Source organism: Lotus japonicus, chromosome 3, assembly GCF_012489685.1.
Source record: "Lotus japonicus ecotype B-129 chromosome 3, LjGifu_v1.2".
In the NCBI taxonomy this organism is placed as follows: Eukaryota; Viridiplantae; Streptophyta; class Magnoliopsida; order Fabales; family Fabaceae; genus Lotus; species Lotus japonicus.
The window spans coordinates 57,342,205-57,362,679 of NC_080043.1; the positions used below are offsets into that span (position 1 = coordinate 57,342,205).

The 20,475-nt window shown below is 40.6% G+C and overlaps 4 protein-coding genes across 13 annotated transcripts; all 4 read left to right on the plus strand.

Annotated features, from left to right (window-relative positions):
* The first annotated feature begins 5,636 nt into the window (after nt 1-5,636).
* Nucleotides 5,637-6,461, plus strand: LOC130744375 (uncharacterized). The gene has a single exon (XM_057596568.1). It carries the CDS (start codon nt 5,637-5,639, stop codon nt 6,459-6,461), a length of 825 nt encoding a protein of 274 aa, XP_057452551.1.
* Nucleotides 6,462-6,862: 401 nt separating this feature from the next.
* Nucleotides 6,863-7,354, plus strand: LOC130744376 (uncharacterized). The gene has a single exon (XM_057596569.1). It carries the CDS (start codon nt 6,863-6,865, stop codon nt 7,352-7,354), a length of 492 nt encoding a protein of 163 aa, XP_057452552.1.
* A 4,067-nt stretch (nt 7,355-11,421) lies between these two features.
* LOC130743416 (uncharacterized) lies at nt 11,422-19,717 on the plus strand. Of its 10 annotated transcripts, none has more exons than XM_057595657.1 (9): nt 11,424-11,688; nt 15,278-15,971; nt 16,351-16,499; nt 16,580-16,838; nt 16,920-17,016; nt 17,362-17,390; nt 17,508-17,789; nt 18,122-18,249; nt 19,211-19,608. In XM_057595657.1, the coding sequence occupies exons 2-7, from the start codon at nt 15,965-15,967 to the stop codon at nt 17,612-17,614; spliced, it is 648 nt and encodes a 215-aa protein (XP_057451640.1). In that variant the 5' UTR covers nt 11,424-11,688; nt 15,278-15,964; the 3' UTR covers nt 17,615-17,789; nt 18,122-18,249; nt 19,211-19,608. The 10 variants fall into 10 exon arrangements, with proteins under 10 accessions (XP_057451635.1, XP_057451634.1, XP_057451638.1 ...); XM_057595659.1 differs by adding an exon at nt 17,194-17,218 and having other exon boundaries at nt 11,425-11,688; nt 17,362-17,789; XM_057595652.1 differs by having other exon boundaries at nt 11,422-11,688; nt 16,920-17,218; nt 17,362-17,789.
* LOC130743414 (scarecrow-like protein 14) lies at nt 12,001-14,263 on the plus strand. The gene has a single exon (XM_057595649.1). It carries the CDS (start codon nt 12,093-12,095, stop codon nt 14,127-14,129), a length of 2,037 nt encoding a protein of 678 aa, XP_057451632.1. The 5' UTR covers nt 12,001-12,092; the 3' UTR covers nt 14,130-14,263.
* Nucleotides 19,718-20,475: the final 758 nt, after the last annotated feature.

The following is a 20,475-nucleotide window of genomic DNA, read 5'->3' on the forward strand; positions in this document are numbered from 1 at the left end:
AATATGTCTGGCCTAGATGCAGTTAAGTATAGAAGTGAACCTATCATTCCACGATAGAGCTTCTGACATACTTTACCACTTTTATCTTCTTTCTCCAAAATGCATGTAGGATGCATTGGAGTCTTGGCCACTGTAGATTCCAGCATATTGAACTTCTTCAGAAGTTCTTTAGTGTACTTGCTCTGATGGATATATGTTCCTTCTGGTGTTTGATCAACTTGTATTCCCAGAAAGTACTTTAATTCTCCCATCATACTCATCTCAAATTCAGCCTGCATCATCTCAGAAAATTCTTTGCATAGAGATTGATTAGCAGAACCAAATATAATATCATCAACATAAATTTGCACAATTAAGATATCATCTTTATAAGTCTTGCAAAAAAGAGTTGTATCTACTTTACCCCTTACAAACTCATTCTCCAGAAAGAATGAGCTAAGTCTCTCATACCATGCTCTGGGAGCTTGCTTCAGACCGTAGAGTGATTTCTTCAATTTGAACACATGGTCTGGTTTCTTTTCATCTTCAAAACCTGGGGGTTGATGAACATAGACTTCCTCTGAGATATAACCATTTAGGAAGGCACTCTTTACGTCCATCTGATGTAGAACTATGTTGTGATTTACTGAGAAGGAGATCAACAGTCTGATTGCCTCCAGTCTTGCTACCGGAGCAAATGTTTCAGTGTAGTCTATTCCTTCCTGCTGGCTGTAGCCTTGAACAACTAGCCTTGCCTTGTTTCTGACTACATCTCCTTTCTCATTTAGCTTGTTTCTGAATACCCATTTCGTTCCAATAACATGGACATTCTCAGGCTTCTTCACTAAGCTCCAAACATCGTTCTTGGAGTATTGATTTAATTCTTCTTCCATGGCCAGAATCCAATCCTTGTCCTGAAGAGCTTCATCTATGGACTTGGGTTCAATTAAGGACACCAATCCTTTCAGACTCAGCAAGGTCTCTTCAGAGGGTCTGAAGGCAGATCTGGTTCTGACTGGTTCATCTTTGTTGCCCAGAATCAATTCCTTAGGGTGAGCTGCAGTGATTCTGCTCTTCTTCAGAGTTTGTGAGTTAGAGGGACCAGCTTCTTCCTCTGGTTCATCTTCCTCTGGCTCAACTTCCTCTGGAGCTTTGCCTTTGTCAGAAACATTAATGCTTAAATCTGCAAACTTTTCAACTAGCTTTGACTGGTCAGAGTCAAGCTTATCATCAAATCTAACATGAATAGATTCTTCAATAGTCTTAGCATCGGTATTATAAAATCTAAAACCTTTAGATCTATCAGAATAACCAAGTAATAGACACTTAGAAGACTTAGCATCAAATTTATGCAATCTATCCTTAGTATTGAGAACATAACAAACACAGCCAAAAGGATGAAAATAAGAAATGTTGGGTTTTATGTTCTTCCACAATTCATAAGGAGTCTTATTCAGAATTGGTCTCACAGAGATTCTGTTCTGAATGTAACATGCTGTATTTACTGCCTCTGCCCAAAAGTGCTTAGCCATGCCAGTTTCTTGGAGCATGGTTCTAGCCATCTCCTGAAGAGTTCTGTTCTTCCTCTCAACAACACCATTTTGTTGAGGAGTTCTGGGACAAGAGAAATCATGTGCAATTCCATAGGAATCAAACAGACTCTCAAACTTGTCATTCTCAAACTCTCCACCATGGTCACTTCTGACACGCACAATCCTACAAGCCTTCTCGTTTTGCACTTGAGCAATGAAGGTAGAGAACACAGCATGAGACTCATCCTTGCGGGTTAGAAACTTTACCCATGTCCAGCGGCTATAGTCATCAACGATAACCATCCCATATCTCTTGCCACCTATAGACTCAGTTTTCACTGGTCCAAAAAGGTCTATATGCAGAAGTTCCAACGGCCTTGAGGTTGAGACAACATTCTTTGCCTTGAAAGGGACTTTTGTGAATTTGCCTTTCTGACATGCTTCACAAAGAGCGTCTGAAGCGAACTTCAGATTGGGTAAGCCCCTGACAAGATTTAGCTTGCTCAGCTGAGAAATCTTTCTCATACTGGCATGCCCTAACCGTCTATGCCATACCCACTGCTCTTCATCAACAGACAGAAGGCACTTCACATTCTGAGCCTCCAACTCAGATAATCTGATCTTATAAATGTTGTTCTTCCTCTTGCTGTTAAACAGAACAGAGCCATCGATCTGACTTACAGCCCGGCAGGACTTTTGATTGAATATAACATCATAACCCTTGTCAGCTAATTGACTTATAGACAATAAGTTATGTGTTAAGCCGTCTACCAATAAAACATTGTCAATGCATGGACTACTATCTACACAAATAGTACCAGTACCAACAATTTTACCCTTTTCATTTCCTCCGAAGCCAACTTCGCCTCCAGGCTTAAGTTTCAGCTCTCGGAACATACGCTTTTCTCCCGTCATGTGACGCGAGCATCCACTGTCCAGATACCATGATTGGTGTTTCAGTGGAGCTATCAAGGATATCTGCAACATAGATAATCTTGTCCTTAGGTACCCACTTTCTGGGTCCTCTTTTGTTAGTTACCCCAGAGGTTCTGATCACCTTGAGTGTCTCAACATAATATTTTAAAGGAATATTTGCATGATATTTAGTCATAGAGAAAGATCCCTTTTTAAGAGGGTTTTTAGCAATTTTAGCAGGTACAGGATCAGGCAATATGGTACCAGAGGGAACAAAGCATTCATACAAGGATTTAGCTTTAGACACAGAAGGCTCATTTCTAATTGGTTTAGAATAGCCAATGCCATGCATTCCATTTCTGCTTACGCCATAGATCATTGAAGCCATTAAGCTTCTATCCACGCTTTTAGCTAGGAATCTTTGAAAAGACTTTTCATACTTAGATTCATTTCTACAATCAGAGGCATCACAGGCAACAATTTCTTCTAACTTAGCAATCTGGTTCTTAAGCACAGAGTTAGAATTTACCAAAGCATGATTTTCATTTTTCAAATCAGAAATAATTTTCTCATGTTCAGAAGGAGTCTTGGAGACAGCAGATAAGTTCTTTTTCAACTTTTTATGCTTAGACAATAAAGAGTTATACTTATCCATGATATCAGACAAAGCATGTTTCAGTTCAGAGGTAGAGAAAGAAGCAAATACCTCATTTTCATCGTCTGAGTTAGGATCTCCTTCTGATTCTGAGTCAGAGTCAACAGCTTCCTTTGACTCTGCTTCCTTGTCTTTGACAATTGCCATGAGTCCTTGGACTTCACCATCAGAGTCAACATCCTCTGACTCTGATTCATCAAATGTCACCATCAGACTCTTCTTCGTCTTGAAGTGCTTCTTTGGCTTCTTGTCTTTCTTCAACTTTGGACAATCACTTTTGTAGTGCCCAGATTCTTTGCACTCAAAACATGTGACTTCCTTGATTGAAGACTTCTTCTGGCCTGAGGACTCATACTTTCCTTTTGCCTTTCCAGAGCCTTTGAACTTGCTCTGCCTGTGCTTCCAGATGCGGTTGAGTCTCTTGGAGATCAGAGTCAGCTCATCTTCATCAGAATCTTCTGATGCTTCTTCAGATTCTTCTTCTTCAGCTTGAAGAGCCTTTGACTTCTCAACCTTAGCCTTTTCAGATTTGGATTTCAAGGCTATGGACTTTTTCCTCAGATCTTGCATCTCTGAGCGTTTCAGCTCATGGCATTTCAAAATGCTGATGAGTTCTTCTAAACTCATATTCTCAACGTCTCTCGTGAGCTCTATTGAAGTCACCAAAGGCATCCAACTTTCAGGAAGACACCTGATGACCCTTATGACATGATCTTTTGTTGTGTAGCTCTTGTTGAGAGGTCGTATGCCAGCTACAAGCAATTGAAATCTGGAGAACATTTCTTCAATGGACTCATTTGGCTCCATGATGAAGGATTCATACTTTTGGATCAAAGACAATGCCTTTGATTCTTTGACTTTCTTGTTTCCTTCATGAGACATCTTCAGAGATTCAAAAATGCCTTTAGCAAACTCACGATTTGTAATCTTCTGGTACTCCTCATAGGAAATAGCACTTAGAAGAATTGCTCTTGCTTTGTGATGTTGTGAGTACAGCTTCTTTTGATCTGCAGTCATCTCTGACCTTGGGATCTTCTTGCCATCTGCATCAACTGGACGCTCATAGACATCCACAATAATATCCCAGAGATCTGCATCGAAACCCAGAAAGAAACTTTCCAGTCTATCTTTCCAATATTCGAACCTTTGACCATCGAACATAGGAGGCTTTGCGTTGTAACCATCTCTTTGAGTTTCACTGGTGGTGGCAGCCATTGTTTTTCACACCGGCCCGGATCACTGAACACTGTTAGGTGTGGTAATCAGAACTTGCGCTCTGATACCAATTGAAGGTATGAAAAACGGTAGAAAGGGGGGGGGGGTTTGAATAACGTTTTCAGAACAAAACTTCCACCTTAAAGATTTTGACAAATCTTTCGAGAACTTAAGTGCTAAAGATAAGAGATAGAAAAGCACACAAGGATTTTATCCTGGTTCACTTGATAAATCACTCAAGCTACTCCAGTCCACCCGTTAAGGTGATTTCTTCCTTCTTAGAATGAAGGCAATCCACTAATCAGGTAAGAGTTACAACTGCACTTGAAACCTACAAGTGACTAACAATTACACTGACTTAGCTCACACTAAGATTCACTCTCTTAGTCTTCTCTAGGATCCGATCAACCTTGATCTCCTAAAGGAAATAAACAAACTGTTTATCAAAGAATTGTTTACAAGAGATTTGCTTCTAAAAAGCTAATAGTAAACACAATGAATTTCAGATGAAAGAAAGCTTAGAATATTTTGAATATGTCTTGCGCGTATATGTGTTTCTTTCTAACCGCTTCTTTCAATCTTCAGCCTCTATATATACTCCAAGGATTAGGGTTGAGCGTTGCATGGGAAATGCTACCGTTGGAGGGCAGTTCTGGAAAATCCAGCTTCTGCTGTGGCTGAGAACGTTAGGTAGGTCGTCAGGAAGGTACACTTGCTTTTGTACTTGGATAGCGACTTGACCTTTTAACCTAGGAGACTTCTGATCAGGGGAATACTTCATATTGGAACTTGTGAAGCCGGTTGATCAGAGTCAGAGGGAAAGCACAGATCCTCTGACCATTGTATCTTCTGATTCTGAACTCAGAGGGAAGAACATGGCCTTCAGAGTTTCTTGCTTCTGGACTTCAGAGTTTCCACTATTCAGCTTCTGGATCTTCAGAGTCTTCTACACCATCAGAACATCTGAACCTTCAGTGTTTCTTGGTTATCAGAACTTCTGGATCTTCAGAGCTTCTAGCGACTGAGTCCACATCAGAGTTTGTATAGCTTCAGAACTTCTGAAGCTTTTCCACTGTTCATACTGAACATGGTGAATGCGAAAGCGTTGCTTGGGTTACCCTTTATACACAGTGCTTCTGATTTGTGTGAGATTGAGTTGAGGTCAGAGCCTGTAAATAGCACACTCAGAAAAACACGTTAGAGTACCACAATTGTTCATATCAAAAGGTTAACTTGTAATCATCAAAACATAGAGTTGTACTACTAGATCAAAACTTGATCTTACAACGTATAGTGGAAATGCCGATCCAAAGGAACACCTGCTTTATTTCAACATGAAAATGGTAATTAGCGCGGCTTCCGACGCGGTGAAATGCAGGATGTTCCCGTCGACGTTTAAAGGCACAACCATGGCTTGGTTTACGACTCTACCTCGGGGATCTATTACAAATTTTTGCGACTTCTCATCGAAGTTCCTCGTTCAATTCTCTGCGAGCAAAACCAAGCAGGTTACCATCGATGATCTGTACAACGTCCGCCAATCAGAGGGCGAAACTTTGAAACAATATGTGAAGCGATTCAGTGTAGCGTCTATTAAGATTGAGGAGTCGGAACCATATGCTTGCGCGCACGCTTTCAAGAACGGACTGCAGCCGGGAAAGCTGAACAGTAAGTTGAGCCGTAAGCCGGCTCGGTCGATGGCAGAAATTCGAGCGCAGGCGAACACCTACATCTTGGATGAGGAGGATGATGCTTTCAAAAAGAAGCGTGCAAAGATGGAGAAGGATGGCGATCAGAGGGACGCATCTTCAGAAGGAAAACAAAGTAAGGAGAAAGGGGAAGGCAGTAAGCGGCGAGACAGGAAAGTAAAGCCAGGGGAGAAAGTCGTGAAGGAGCCGTTGTATCCTAGGAAGGAAAGTTTCGAGCGCCGGCGCCTGTGGCATCAAGCCGATTCTCGCCGGCGAGAGGAGTCGGGAAAAAGTCTAAGTGCACATTTGGCAGAGCTACTTCGGGAGGTCAAGGCAACGCATGCAGTTGAAGAGGGCGAGAAGGAGGCAAACCCGCCTCGGGCGGCGGTGGACAAGACAAAGTGGTGCGAGTACCATCGCTCGGTGGGTCATGACACTGGAGATTGTTTCACATTGAAAACGAGATTGAAAGACTAATCCGGGCGGGACGCTCGCAGTTGAATGACCGAGGCGACCGTTGGCAAGGCGAACGACAGCAGGGAAATCGTTATAAAGGAGGCCGTCAACAGGATGATCGCAGGCGGGACGATCGCCGTCGGACACCAACCACTGACAAGAAGGGGACGTTGGCGACGAGAAAGAAGGGGGCTGAAGAAACCTTCAACAAAGATCTTGAACCGCCGGTTGGGACAATAAATACAATCGCGGGCGGTTTTGGTGGAGGCGGCGACACATCCTCGGCCAGACGACGACATGTAAGGGCGGTGACTTCAGTGCAAGAGTATGCAACCCCATTCAGTTTTCATCACCCAGATATCGTGATATCGTCAGCAGACTTCGAGGGGATCAAGACACATAAAGATGATCCTGTGGTAGTAATGGTAAGGATCAATAGTTTTAATGTGCGAAGAGTTCTCTTGGATCAGGGAAGCTCTGCGGATATTATTTACGGTGATGCGTTCGACCAGTTGGGACTGGCCGATAAAGACTTGATGTCGTACAATGGGACTCTGGCAGGCTTCTCAGGAGAGCAGGTTTGGGTGCGTGGCTACTTGGATTTAGACACGGTTTTTGGCATTGATGAGAACGCCAAGCTTTTGCGTGTAAGGTATTTGGTATTGCAGGTTGTGGCATCATACAATGTCATCATCGGACGGAACACGCTAAATCGTCTCTGCGCAGTGATTTCAACAGCTCACCTGGCGGTGAAGTATCCACTAAACTGCGGAAAGGTGGGAAAGATTGTAGTAGATCAGCGAAGGGCGAGGGAGAGCTATAACAATTGCCTTAGTTTATATGGAAATAAGGGATCCGGCGAGGGACACAGGTGCCACGAGATCGAGGTCTTAGAAGGTGATCGAGTTCGGTAGGGCGTACAGGACCAGGGGCGAAGCGGCCCAGGAAGGTTGGAGCAAATGGTTGATCGAAAGATAGAGAGATTGAGGAGCAGCCAAAGTCAGGGAAGGCTAGATGGCAGGACAGGGAGAGATGGACAGTTCACTGATGCTCATGCGGAGGAGCGCTGGGTGAACGTAATAGGGGACTTGGAAATGTACAAATTCAGCAGAGGAGTGCTGGCGATCGAGCTCAGGCTCACGCCTAGTCAGGAAAGACGCCTAGAGAAGCTGGTAGAGGACAATTTTGACCTCTTTAGTTGGAGTTAGAAGGATGCGGCGCTTTGGGGGTTGCCAAGATTCAGGAAGCCGACTCTCTTGAGTACGGGCCAAGAGGAGAGGAAGAGAAAAGGGCCAGCGATGCAAGGAATGGGTCAGCTGAACCTCCAGCGGGGTGGCGACGAACGAAGTGGTCACAAGGCACTTGAGCAACCTCGAAACAAGCCGAGGAAAGGGAAAAGGAGCCGAGCGTGTCGCCGCACAGGCAAGGAAAAGGGAAAGGCAGGATATTGGAAACCAGTAAGGTCAGCAATTTCTAAACCTAGAACAACTCAGCACGACAAGCAAAGAAACGAGTTAAGTGAAGTTTTCCGCTACTATGGGGCGAGCTGGCGAGAAGGTCGGCCTCGCAACAACAACGAGTGGGAGGCAAGAACATCGGGTTTGAAGGGTGTGGTGCTCTGATCCAGGGGCTAGAGACAAGAGCAAGGGCGCTGCAAGGAAACGAAGGAGCTATGACAAAAATAAAGATGCACTCTTTTTCTCCACCACGGGAGTTTTTTAACGAGGCATCCCTCGCATGTAAAATCTTTTTTACAAATCAGATACAAAAGGATATTCTCAGCAATACTCCTAACTCAACTAAGTTATCACGGTCGCCCGGTGGGAAAAATTCCCTGAAGGTGGCGATCCCAACACGACCTTGATGTCTGGGGATCGCTCGGGAAAGTCCGGCGCGAACCGCTGCTACTCGTTGGCGATGTGTGCGGATAAGTTACTTATCCCAAAAGCCTCCCCGAAATATGGGCGAGCAAAACCTCCCCGAAATATGGGCGAGAACTCAAAACTAGGCTAAGTCTCGGGCAACCCACATGGCCATTGGGACCCCAGCAACTATAAGTCCTCGCCAGGACAAAACTGGCAAGGCCATACCTGATCTTACGGGAAACATGGTGTGAGCAAAGCCTCGGTTCAAAACTGAGCAAAAGTCCTAGTTTTCTTTGGCACACATTCAAAATCGCTACACGAAACTTAAACTTAAAGGCGTAAAACGAACACGAGGACAAAATATGGCAGGGCGGTGAATAGAAGTAGACAGAAGGAACTGCAACAAATTTTCATTCATAACTAAGCCCGCAGAGCAATATTAATTACAAAAGGGGTAAGGAAAAATCGATACAAAATACTCAAACTGCATTAACATTTTCTGCTCTTCTTTCGTTTTCAGCAGCAAAAAAGTATGCAGCGTTGAAGCCTGGAGGATCATCAGGGCCGACCAAACCCTCGGGGGTGACTTTCTTGAAGGCTCTCATCCCGCTGAGATCTATTCCTTCATAAAGATATTGGACCTGGGCTTTAGAGAGGAAGAAACCGCGGCCACACTCTTCCACAGCCTCTACAGCAGCTTCGACCTCCAACCTCATTCGAAGGGTTTTGGCTTCGGAGGCCGCCCGGGCTTCCGCCTCCGCAACAGCTTTGGCCTTTACTTCCAGCTGGGTTCTCACCGCAGCGAGAGACTTGTTCGACAACGCCAAGTCGCTACGGAAGGACGCGAGCTCCTTGTCTATGGCGACACAAGCTGCCCTACTCACGACAATTGCCCCGACCCTCGCCTTCAACTCCTTCTGCATGTCGTCCAACTCGTCCTCCAAGTCCTCCACTCTCCCTTCACAAGTGGATAAGTCAGTCTCACGATCGTTCATCTAAATACCCAAGTTGTTCAGCTTAATTACCTAGGCCGCCACCTGGGTCAACAACTTGCCACGCTCACCGTACGCTTCGAGCGTGGCAAGACGATAACTCTCAGCCTTCTAACGGAGTTCCTCGACTTCAGCGGTGGAGGCCGAATCCTGGGATAACTTGGCAAAAAGGTACCCCGCGCGAAGGAGACTCGAGATGGCATCTTGTGCCACACCATCAAGGTCAGGATTCTCAGCTCCTTTCATACTACCAAAGAAAGGGTCAGTCAGCATAAAATCGACGGGGGCGGAGACGCGGGGACACTGCTTTGAGAACGGGAAGATTTTTTAGTACGGCGTTGGGAAGTCATTTTTGCTAAGGGTGAAGTAAGAGCGAAGATGGGAGAGGATGCTAGGGTGTCAGCTTTTTGCAGGGTATGAGGATTCCGAAGGTGGGGAATGACAGGATAAAGGGGAATTTAAAAGATGAGGTGAGTAACGGTTGGGAAATCGTGTCCCATCATGACGAGGTGAAATGATTACTCAGGGAAAAGCGATGCGGATTTTGGGGAATGAGAACGGCGCATTAAATGAGAAGTTGCCACGGTTGAAGCCCATTGGTTTGAATTCAAATAGACAAGCTTTATCATGACTCGAAGGGACATTTCGGGAATAGCGGTTAAGATTCTACGGATTCGCTGACCTTTGTGTTTTTTCAGCACGTTACATGTGGCTTACACACGTCAAGCCACCGTGGTCCATGGAGATTACAACTGGTGCAGGGCGAGAAGAACAAGCACTGTCGCCACGAGCCTACCTGTGGACTCGTGGGATCAGAGGAGTCTATTAGGAAGATCAAAATATTAGTCTTAGGCTTTACTTACCAAGCCATGTTGGCTATTGTCTTGAATTACTAGACTCTAGCGTTGGTTAGTTTTTCGTGATTGTCGCCCCAGTTATTTAAGACACTCTCAGCTCTCATGCTTCGAGCTCGGTGTCTTGTGGACTGGACGAGACCCCAAGGGACCTCGCCCAGGGACGTTTGTCTGGGGGCGACGCACGAGCCAGAGAGTTGTGCCTTCTCCCAGGAGGCCCAACTGGCCCACTAAGGGTGGTTAGGAATGCTAAACCCAGCCCCAAGTTTATAAGTAGGGGGCGGGTATCAATTGTAAGGGACTCTGAGCTCATTTGAGAAATAACAAGCTTGAAATTCAGTTACTCTCTCTCTCTCTCTCTAAGCGGTTACGCTCTAAATTATCTCTAGATTCTCACATCACGATCCTTTCACTCTAAGTACCATACCTCATCTCTATGCTCTTGGATAGAACATATTCATATCTTCATTAATCATTGTTCGTTCTCGTCCAAACTTCAAAAAGTAAGTTGGGCTCACATATCACAACTCTCTCTTCTTTAAAGTAGGCGAGTAATGATACATTCACACCTCACTTTTTATTCCATCTCATTTCCACACATTTTTCTTCCTAGCTTTATTTTCATTTTCGGTTAAATCACAAATCATATCACTCATTTCTCCCCTTTCTCTTCCTATTTATGTAAGGTGGAGGTGGAAATGAGATGTTTACACAACATTATTCAAAGTAGGCTATCAAAATAAAAGTGAGTGACCTCTCTCTCTCTTCAAATTCTCTGTGTGGATACTCTCTATTGAAGTACCTCCCAACAAACATAACGTAAAAATATATGATAGAATAAGATAAAATTTCAAAGTACCTCCCACCGAACAGAGCGTAAAGTTTTGATAGTATAAGATAAACAACGGTGATTCACAAACAACTCTACAGGGGCTGATCACTTTGAATATCTCATTTTTTGGCGATTTTTGACCGCCACAAATTGAAAAGTCGTTGTGACAGTCAAAAACCTCCATAAAATGAGGTGTCCAAAATGGTCAACGATGTAACTATGCCTACCAATCATTTTTTTAAGATAAAACTTATATAACTTTTTCCTTCAAAAAAAAAACTTATATAACTTCTTAATATGCATTTCATTCTTTCAAAAAAAAAAATGCATTTCATTAATTTTTCAATTATGAGTTCAAAAAAAATCTTTTTCAATTATGCAAGTGACATGTGTTACTTTTTTAAATAAAAGGCAAATAAATTATTTTCTTGAGATAATCAATTTATGACACTTAAATTTCACTCAGCTACAGCTTACAGTTACAGACAGCAACACTCCACCGCCATGAAGCAAGCAAGGCAGAGTTGAGTCTACGTTTCAAGTGAAGAGATGACTGGTTAGCTTTGTGATGTGACCCGACCCGGAGATTGATGTCGACGGTGGTCAACCGACCAGTGTACCACCCATTTCGTCGCCGGAACAAGAGGCCGGTGGCATGGCCGGTGTATCTTGCGGCGGCGGCTTCTCCTCCAACCGAATCTTCAGGTACCTGATTTTTTTTTGTACACACTGCAATCATCGATTTATCATCACTGAAACAAAATCATTGGTCTAGTTCATATTTGACTCAAACACGTTCTTGTCTTGCGTCTTCTCAATTATCCGAGGTTTGCTCTTTTTTCTTGTTGCTCATTTCCAATTTTTACACGTGAATAAGTGAGTGATGTGGAAGAGAGCGTGAAAACAGTGTTGTCTGCTCAACGGTCAACTCGGTGGTCATAGAGTTGACCGAGATTTCAGCCACACAAGTTAAACTATCTAGATTAGCCACTCATATATATATTCAAGCCTCACTCACTCAACCAGTGTGCAACAAGCTAGTTAATTTCCCCTTTACCAACCTCAAAATCTCTTATTTTCTCTTTATATAACAACCCAGTAATTCATAGATGGATGATGATAGAGTAGTTGATCCATCACACTGTGCAGGAAAAAATTCTGCATATAGGGATGAAGGGTCTTGCTTGGGGGAGAATGAGAGTGAGAGTGATCAGTTTTCTTCTACCATCCTTAGCTACATAAACCAAACACTTATGGAAGAGGAGGACATGGAGGAGAAGTACAGCATGTTCCAAGATTCATTGGCTCTCAAACATGCTGAGAAATCACTTTATGAGGCTATTGGTCAGAAGTACCCTTCTTCTCCTCCTCCTCCTCCTCCTCCTCCTCCTCCTCCTACTCTTGACAACTACACCACCTTGGAGAGCCCTGATCAAAGTTTCTCTAGCAACTTCAGTGATTATAGTTTTAGCAGTGACACTAGTTCTGGCACTACCAGTGGCTTTGAATTTGAATCAATAGAGTGCAACTCCTTTACAATACCAACCACTCTTCCCATTCCCAGCACCACCCATTATTCCACCAACCATACAAGCTACTTCACTACAAACAATACTGGATTGGGGCTTGATTCCGCATTGCTTAGCAAGAGTTATCTAGTGCAATTTGAGAGAGGTGTAGAGCAAGGAACCATGTTTCTCCCTGTGCAAACTCCATTCATTACTTACCATGACAACACTACCCTTTTCCCTTCTTTCACAAACCCTGCTCCTCATGGGGTAATTAAGTCAGAAAGCCATGAAGAGGAGCATTTTCTAGGGAGGAGACACAGGAAGCAGGAAGATGAAGATGAAGATGAAGCAGAAGAACAACATAGGAGAAGCACAAAGCGTTCAGAAGCGTACATAGATGACACTGAGTTATCAGAATTATTTGACAAGTTACTAGTTCAGGGAACAAGGTTGGGAAATAACTCATCTCCATACATGAGACAGGGTAAAACAGAAGAAGTTGTGAATCTGAGGACACTGTTGATGCAGTGTGCACAAGCTATTTCTTCTGATGATATTTCAACAGCTAAAAGTTTGTTGAAGCAGATTAAGCAGCATTCTTCTCCAATGGGCAATGGAACGCAGAGATTAGCCCATTACTTTGGAAATGCACTTGAAGCACGCTTGGCCGGAACTGGTTCACAGATTTATAGAATGTTATCCTCCAAAAGAACCTCTGCTGCAGACATGATAAGAGCTTACCAAGTGTATTCCTTAGCATGCCCTTTTGAAAAACTTGCAATCATGTTTGCAAACAATTCAATTTGGAATAAGGCCAAGGACGTTGAAACTCTTCACATTGTAGACTTTGGTATTGGTTACGGCTTCAAGTGGCCTGCTTTTATCCATCGTATATCAAAACGACCTGGTGGGTCACCAAAATTGCGCATCACAGGGATAGAGCTCCTTCAACCTGGTTTCAGGCCATTGCAGAGAGTCCATGAAACAGGGAAAAGACTTGCAAGCTATTGCAATCGTTTCAATGTTCCATTTGAATTCAATGCCATTGCACAGAGATGGGAAACCATCAAAGTTGAGGACTTGAAGATAAAGAAAAATGAGTTTCTAGCTGTGAATTGCCTGTTTCGCTCTGAGAAGCTGCTTGATGAGACAGTGGTGGAGGAAAATCCCAGGGGTGCTGTTTTGGATTTGATTAAGAAGGCAAATCCTGGCATTTTTGTGCACGGCATTGTTAATGGGTGCTATAATGCACCCTTCTTTTCGACACGGTTCAGGGAGGCTGTTTTTCATTACACAGCATTGTTTGATGTGCTTGACACCAACCTTGCCCGTGAAGATCCAATGAGGTTGATGTTTGAGGAGGAGTTTTGTGGAAAGGAGGTGATGAATGTTGTAGCTTGTGAAGGTTGTGAAAGGATTGAGAGGCCTGAGACATATAAGCAATGGCAGCTTAGGATCATGAGAAGTGGTTTTAGGCATCTTCCCTTGGATGACCAAATCATTAATAAGTTAAGGGGTAGGTTGAGAGATGATAAGTACAACAGTGATATCATACTTCAAGTGGATGGCAATTGGGTGTTACAAGGTTGGAAGGGACGAATTCTATATGCTTCTTCTTGTTGGGTACCTGCATAGGCATTCATAGTGTTGATTTTGCCTCCCAATTGTCCTTGGTGCTTAGGTTGTTCAAGCATGTTTACATTAGCTTTTTATAATTGATTTAAAAAAAATTAATGATGGGAAAAATGGGTGCGAAGTGAAATTATTTATTTTTGTATATATTTATTAGAAAAGTAATTCCTATAGAGTAATGTTGTGCAATCCAATCATAAAAATTCACCGTAAAAGTTACGCTCTCAAGTCTCTCCACTAGATTGATTTCGTAACTGAAATCAATTTTCTAAGACAATTCTCAAACATCTATGATAGAACCCAGAAATTATGAAATGCATTATTAGCAAGAAACCCTAATTCCTATTCGAAGAGATACACATCTCCCTAAACGAAGAGAGACCCAACGCTCTCTAAACCTAATTTCCAAAGTGAATACAAAGATACCCATCCGGCCATCTCTCATTAACTCCCTCTTATTTATTGGCAACAAGCCTTATAACCTTCTAACCAACTAACAAACTCACGAATACTTATAAGGTAAGAAACCACTAACCGTGAGTACCTATCAATCTATAAAACCATCAAATGACCGGTTCATTTGAAGAAAAAATCAGTAGATCTTAGAACCGGTGAGAACTGATCAAGAACTGAGCCAAATTCGGTCAAAGTGGTGCTATTGAACTGTCTAGAACATGTTATATTTCAAAATAATCAAAAAAATTCTGAAATTTATATATTTTTTATTTTTAAGTTAATAAAAATATATTCTAGTTAAATAAATGTCTAATATAGAGTTAGAATACCCGTGCGTGGATTTTATTATTTTTTAATTATTATTTTTTTATACTATATAATATACATGAGTTAGAATACCCATGTCAAACCCAAAGGGGTTGGTCGATTGGAGCATGCCAAAGTCTTGTATCTGATAGGTTACAGGTTTGAGACCCTTCAATGCCTATGCCATGGTGCTGCACTTATTTTTAGTACATAGCAAGGAAAACAAGAGATACAGAGGATGAAAAACTTACTACTTCGTAGCTTTCATGGCACAATTGAAGATTGGTCGAGTCTGAATTTTGTTAATTTGGCTAGTGCTTGATTATTCACTGTTTTACTATTAATTTGAATGGACAATTGAAGATTGGTTTTACAATGTTTCTGTGCAGAGCGAAGTGAAATATTTGGGGAAGTTCTATCATCCAAACCTGGTTAAACTACTTGGCTACTGCTGGGAGGAAAATCATTTCTTGCTTGTGCACGAGTACATGCAAAAGGGTAGCTTGGAAAATGGAAATCCACCTATTCAGAAGTAGGAAAATGCAGTGTATTGTAATTTGTGACAGAAACTTATTTTTTGGTCAAAGTGACAGAAACTTTGTGAGAATATTTTGTTTAAATAATTGTCGTTGCCCTTGTAGAAGAAGGCCCCGAACCACTAAAGAGACCTTTTCAATTCCTCAAACATTTTACTTGATGCTGTTTAATTTTTTTTATCATACCACAGAGTTGCTTTGTTTAAAAAAATTTACTTGTCCATTCGCAAATAGTCAAAAGAAGAAAGATTGAAAGATCAAAGAGAGAAGGAGGAAGGAATTAGAGCAACATTCCAGAGAAAGAGATACAGCAAGAACCAGGAAGGTACACAATGTGGGTCTATATAGATACAAAGCAAGAAGCCTTTGCGAGAGCAAAATGGCTTTGTGTCCTTACGAGAGCAACTGGCTTACGTGTCCTCCTCCCAACCCCTCTGTACACATGGCTTCCTCTCATTAATTTGGCCACTTTGTACCACTCAGCTTCTGGATATCTGCTGACTATAGTTCTCGCTATTGGATGGTGAGCAGGTTGCGTGCATGTCAGGTTTGTCTCACACATGGTTTGCACATAACTTAGCAATGCTTGACAGTTCATTAGCAGAATTCATGGTTTTGATTTTGGCAATTCTTGATAATTAGCATTTCATTACATTTGGCAGGCAGGGATTGAATGTATTCTACTGATCACTAGATGGTGCTCAGATTTTGGTTAGCATTGCTGGTTTATTAGCATTATGGAGGGAGATAAAGATGTATTTGAAAATTGAATCTGACCTCCTTATGTTTTGTCTCTAATTTTTCCCGCTTATTTACATAGAATGAATGACATTATGGTTATATGGATTTCTTCTATAAATTATGTTTGTGAGCTGCATCCAAATTGACCTCCTGATAGTTATTGTTGAGTCTGTTTGTATTTCAAGATTTCAAGATGTTTGATGATTTTGCTTCTATCTCACGAGCTAAGGAGACTTGGAGAATCTTAGTGAAGGTTATCAGGGCACGGAAAGGCCAGAGGTTAAGTGGGAGAAAGCTTGCTTTCACGCTTGAGGTTGTTCTCATGGACAATAAGGTGATATATTATACTTCTTAACACTTTCAATATTGTGTACCTATTTTGATTCTAACCATATGTGTTTGCTGGGATGTAAGATACATGCTACTATTCGGGAGGGATTGATCTATAGGTTCGAGCGTGTATTGAAGGAAGGGCATGTATATGCTATAACAAATTTTGAAGTTAGTTTTAATGCTGGCCCTTTCATGACAGACAAGCATGAATTTAAGATCAACTTTCAGATGAATATTGAGGTTAAGCCTATGAATAAGGCGTCAATTACTATTGAGACTTACACATTTGTTCCACTGTCTGACATCTTATATGAAGACTATGATACTGATTACTTGGATGGTAAGTATTAAGTCATATATGTGTTATTTTTAGATAGACATATTGGTGAAATTATAAATTATATCTTTTATATTTTTGCAGATGTGATTGGCTTTTTGACTGGTGTGGGAACTGAGAGGGTAATTGATAAGGAATATGTGAAGACCAAGATGAACACCATTGAGATTGAATCTGAATGGTATTTTGTGGATTATGATTTTCTGCATTCATTCATAGACCTTAAATCTACCATACCATGCAACAATTTATTTTGTAAAAATATGTCATATAATGTGCACTTTTTGGAAAATATGTCGATGAACTTAACTCATTTCTTGGTGCTGGGGATATTACTAATGCTGTTGTTGTTGTCCAGTTTGCTAAAGTGAAAATATTTAAAGGTGTGTTCCAAATTTTAGTTTTAATTTAACCTTGGTATCTACTACTTCTTATTCTCCAATCACTGTAGCTATAAGACCTCCAATGGCGGAGCGACACGTGTCCAGTTTTGCTGAACGTTTTTTTTTTCTTTTCTCTTTGGCAGCTGTAATACGACGTCGTTTCTCAATTTAGGTTTCTTTCTCATCCTCTTTCATCAACCCTAGATCTTTCTTGCGTGTATTCTCTCCCTTTCTACCTGCTCCACCGTACCATGCATCTCCTTCTGATTTTGAGTTTTCTCTCTCACAGCCTTCCTTTCCTCCTCTTCAATCTCAATTCCTAGCTGTAGTTCCGTGTTAGCCTTCCTCTTTCAACCTACTTCTCACCAATCCATCAATAGAGTCTCTTCCGATTGATCTGATGAGGAATTGCTTTCGGCCGCCACTTGATGTGGGTTTGAACTTTGAAGATAATGTTGCCGCCGATTATGGTAGAACCAATCGCGTATTGACAGCTCAAATGGTCCACTGTTTCTTTGTCATCCTTCCTCACGAGAATCCCAACTACTATGGTTGAATGCATCAGCAAATGGTCAGTATCAATCCAAATCCTCATTAATTCTGGTCATTTTTTTGAATGTATTTCGTACTAGATGTGAAATTGATATCCTGTTGTTTATTTTTGTTAAATGAGATTTCACAATTCACAATGTTAAATGAGATTTCACATGTATATATGATGAATACTGTCAGCTCATTGAGGTCTTTTTCTGTCAGTACACTTTCAAATTTTGGCTATAAATACCCCATGTTCTGAACTCTCATTCACACCATTCCCATATCCCAATCTTTCTGCTTGAAACCCCCGCCCCCCACCTCTATTTCATCTCATTTCACTGATCTGTTTGAATTCTTTTGTTGTAGATGAGCTTGAAACCATGATAGAGAAGCATGGAAGATCAGACCAAGGGTTATTAGAAAGTGGGGAGATGGCACCTACTGCTAAACCTTCTAAACCAGATGCTTTGCAACTTGTCTTGATTGATGCTAAGGTAATTTTCTCTTTTTATTTGTTTTTAACTGGTTGAAAGGCTTAAATGGAATGTTGGAATTTTACAATGTCGATGAGCTTGAAACCATGGCTACTGCTAAACATTTATAGTAACAGATTTTGATGGGAGTCAACTGGAACGTATATCAAAATATGAACATTTTTTAATGATATAACTGATATCTCACTAAAAATTTCTTATATATTGAACATGAGATCTTGAAAGTTGAAAATCATAACAAATGTTTTAGCCAAATCTATCTTTTCAAACCAGCATGTTCACAAGTTATTCTGTAAAGCTCCAACTGTGGAAGTGAGGTAAAAGAATTTGACTATTGAGGCTGATTCCTATGTTGGTAGCAGAGCTTTGCCAACCCTACCAAATTCTGCATTGAACATTGTAGAAATACTTCTTCGTGCCTATGGGATTAGTACTGCTATGAGAGCAAAGCTCATAATTCTTAAGAATGTCTCTAGCATTGTTAAACCCGGAAGGTACTACAAAAAAGTTCTTATCCATAGAGTGGTCAGAATTGAACAATCTTTAGAATAGTTTTTTATAGGTTATTTGACTTTTCTATACAGCTCTTCATTTTATAACCCTTATAGGTTGTTCTGTATTGTCTTGAAAATTTAGTTAAGGGTTTAGGCAAGAATTAGTTAATGCTTTGAGACTTAATCAGTTCACATATGAAAACTTAGATGGATATTGCTTCTTTAGAGGGTGTTCAAATACCTTTAAAGACAATTTTCTTGAAAAAGAAATCAATGAACCAGTGGCCCATCTAACACCTGTTGGAGGCAATTAGTGGGATTTATAGGAAGTTTACAACTAAATGCATTGTTTCGAAGTAATTTTTTGCTTTGCTATCTTTGTCATGCTTTTTTTTTTCATTATCTCTACGAGTTAGTTTTGATAAATTTTTGTACACAAATTTATGCTTGGCTTTGCACCACTACAGGAGAGCCTCATATCTACCATTTGCTCAACAAGCCCTTGAATGAGGATTCTTTGTCAATTGAGAAGCAGAAATAAGTGAATTTTTCTATCATAAAAGAATGCAAGAAGGGAGGAATTAAATGATTATTAGAAATAGATTGGGGTGCAAAGATTGGGGTTCAATTTCTTCCAAATGTTGAAATGGATTTGGACTTTGGAGAGATGGCAAGTTCATATGAAGAATTGAATACTCAGAAACTTCAGCATGGTCCCAATAAAATAAAGATCCCTTGAGGAAGCAATAATGAAGATGATATGGAAGATGATGTTTTGTAAATTTTCCCTTGCTATGATAGCCCTTCTCTATGAATTACTGAAACTTATTTATATTTTATGTATTTAAGTTAGCTTTTTAAACCAGCTCATACTACTTAGTACGCTTATCGTGGAGCGGGGGATTAGTCTTATGAAGACAAATTGTGGGATATCTTGGTTAAGATTAAAAGGTAAGCTTTCTTTACTACAAGAAGTTCACCATAAAAAAAGTTGAAAATGAAAATGATCATTGTTGGAATCTAAATCCAATTTTGAATTAAAATAATAATTATAGTTATATGAAAAGTTGTGTTATTTTATGGTTCCTTATATGTGAATTTGGTATTCGAAGATTATAAGCTCATAAACCATAACCTTAATGCCATGACTGCTGGAGCAATGTATCATAGAAAGTTTGAAGTCATCCATGGAATTTTATGGAAAACTTAAGAATATTTGTGAACCAGGTAATATAAGCTCAATATAAGCTCGAACATGAAAATAGTCTATATAGTCTACTTTTATTTTTATTTAAGTTACATGGTACAAAATTCACATGGGAATGAACTTTTTACTTTAAAAATACTCATAAAAACTAATAGAAAGCTAAATTTTATTATAATTTCAATATTTTTGTTATAATATTTTTTAAAAAATTCAAGAGTAAATAAATATTAAACCAAGAAAATTTGATATTAATAATTTGTTTTACGGTGATTTCAAGGTATTAAGATATATTTTATATTTAATAATAGGCTTAAATATGCTTTTGGTCCCTCTAAAATTAGAGTCTTTTGGTTTAGGCCTCTCTAATTTTTTTTAGGAAAACACTCCTAAATACAAAATAATAGTGATGTTTCAGAAACACGTTTTGGATGTGTGGAACTTAGATTTTTTTCATATTTAATATTATATAATTTATTTGAGTTGTTTCATATTTTTTTATATAAAGATCAAACATTCTATTCAAAA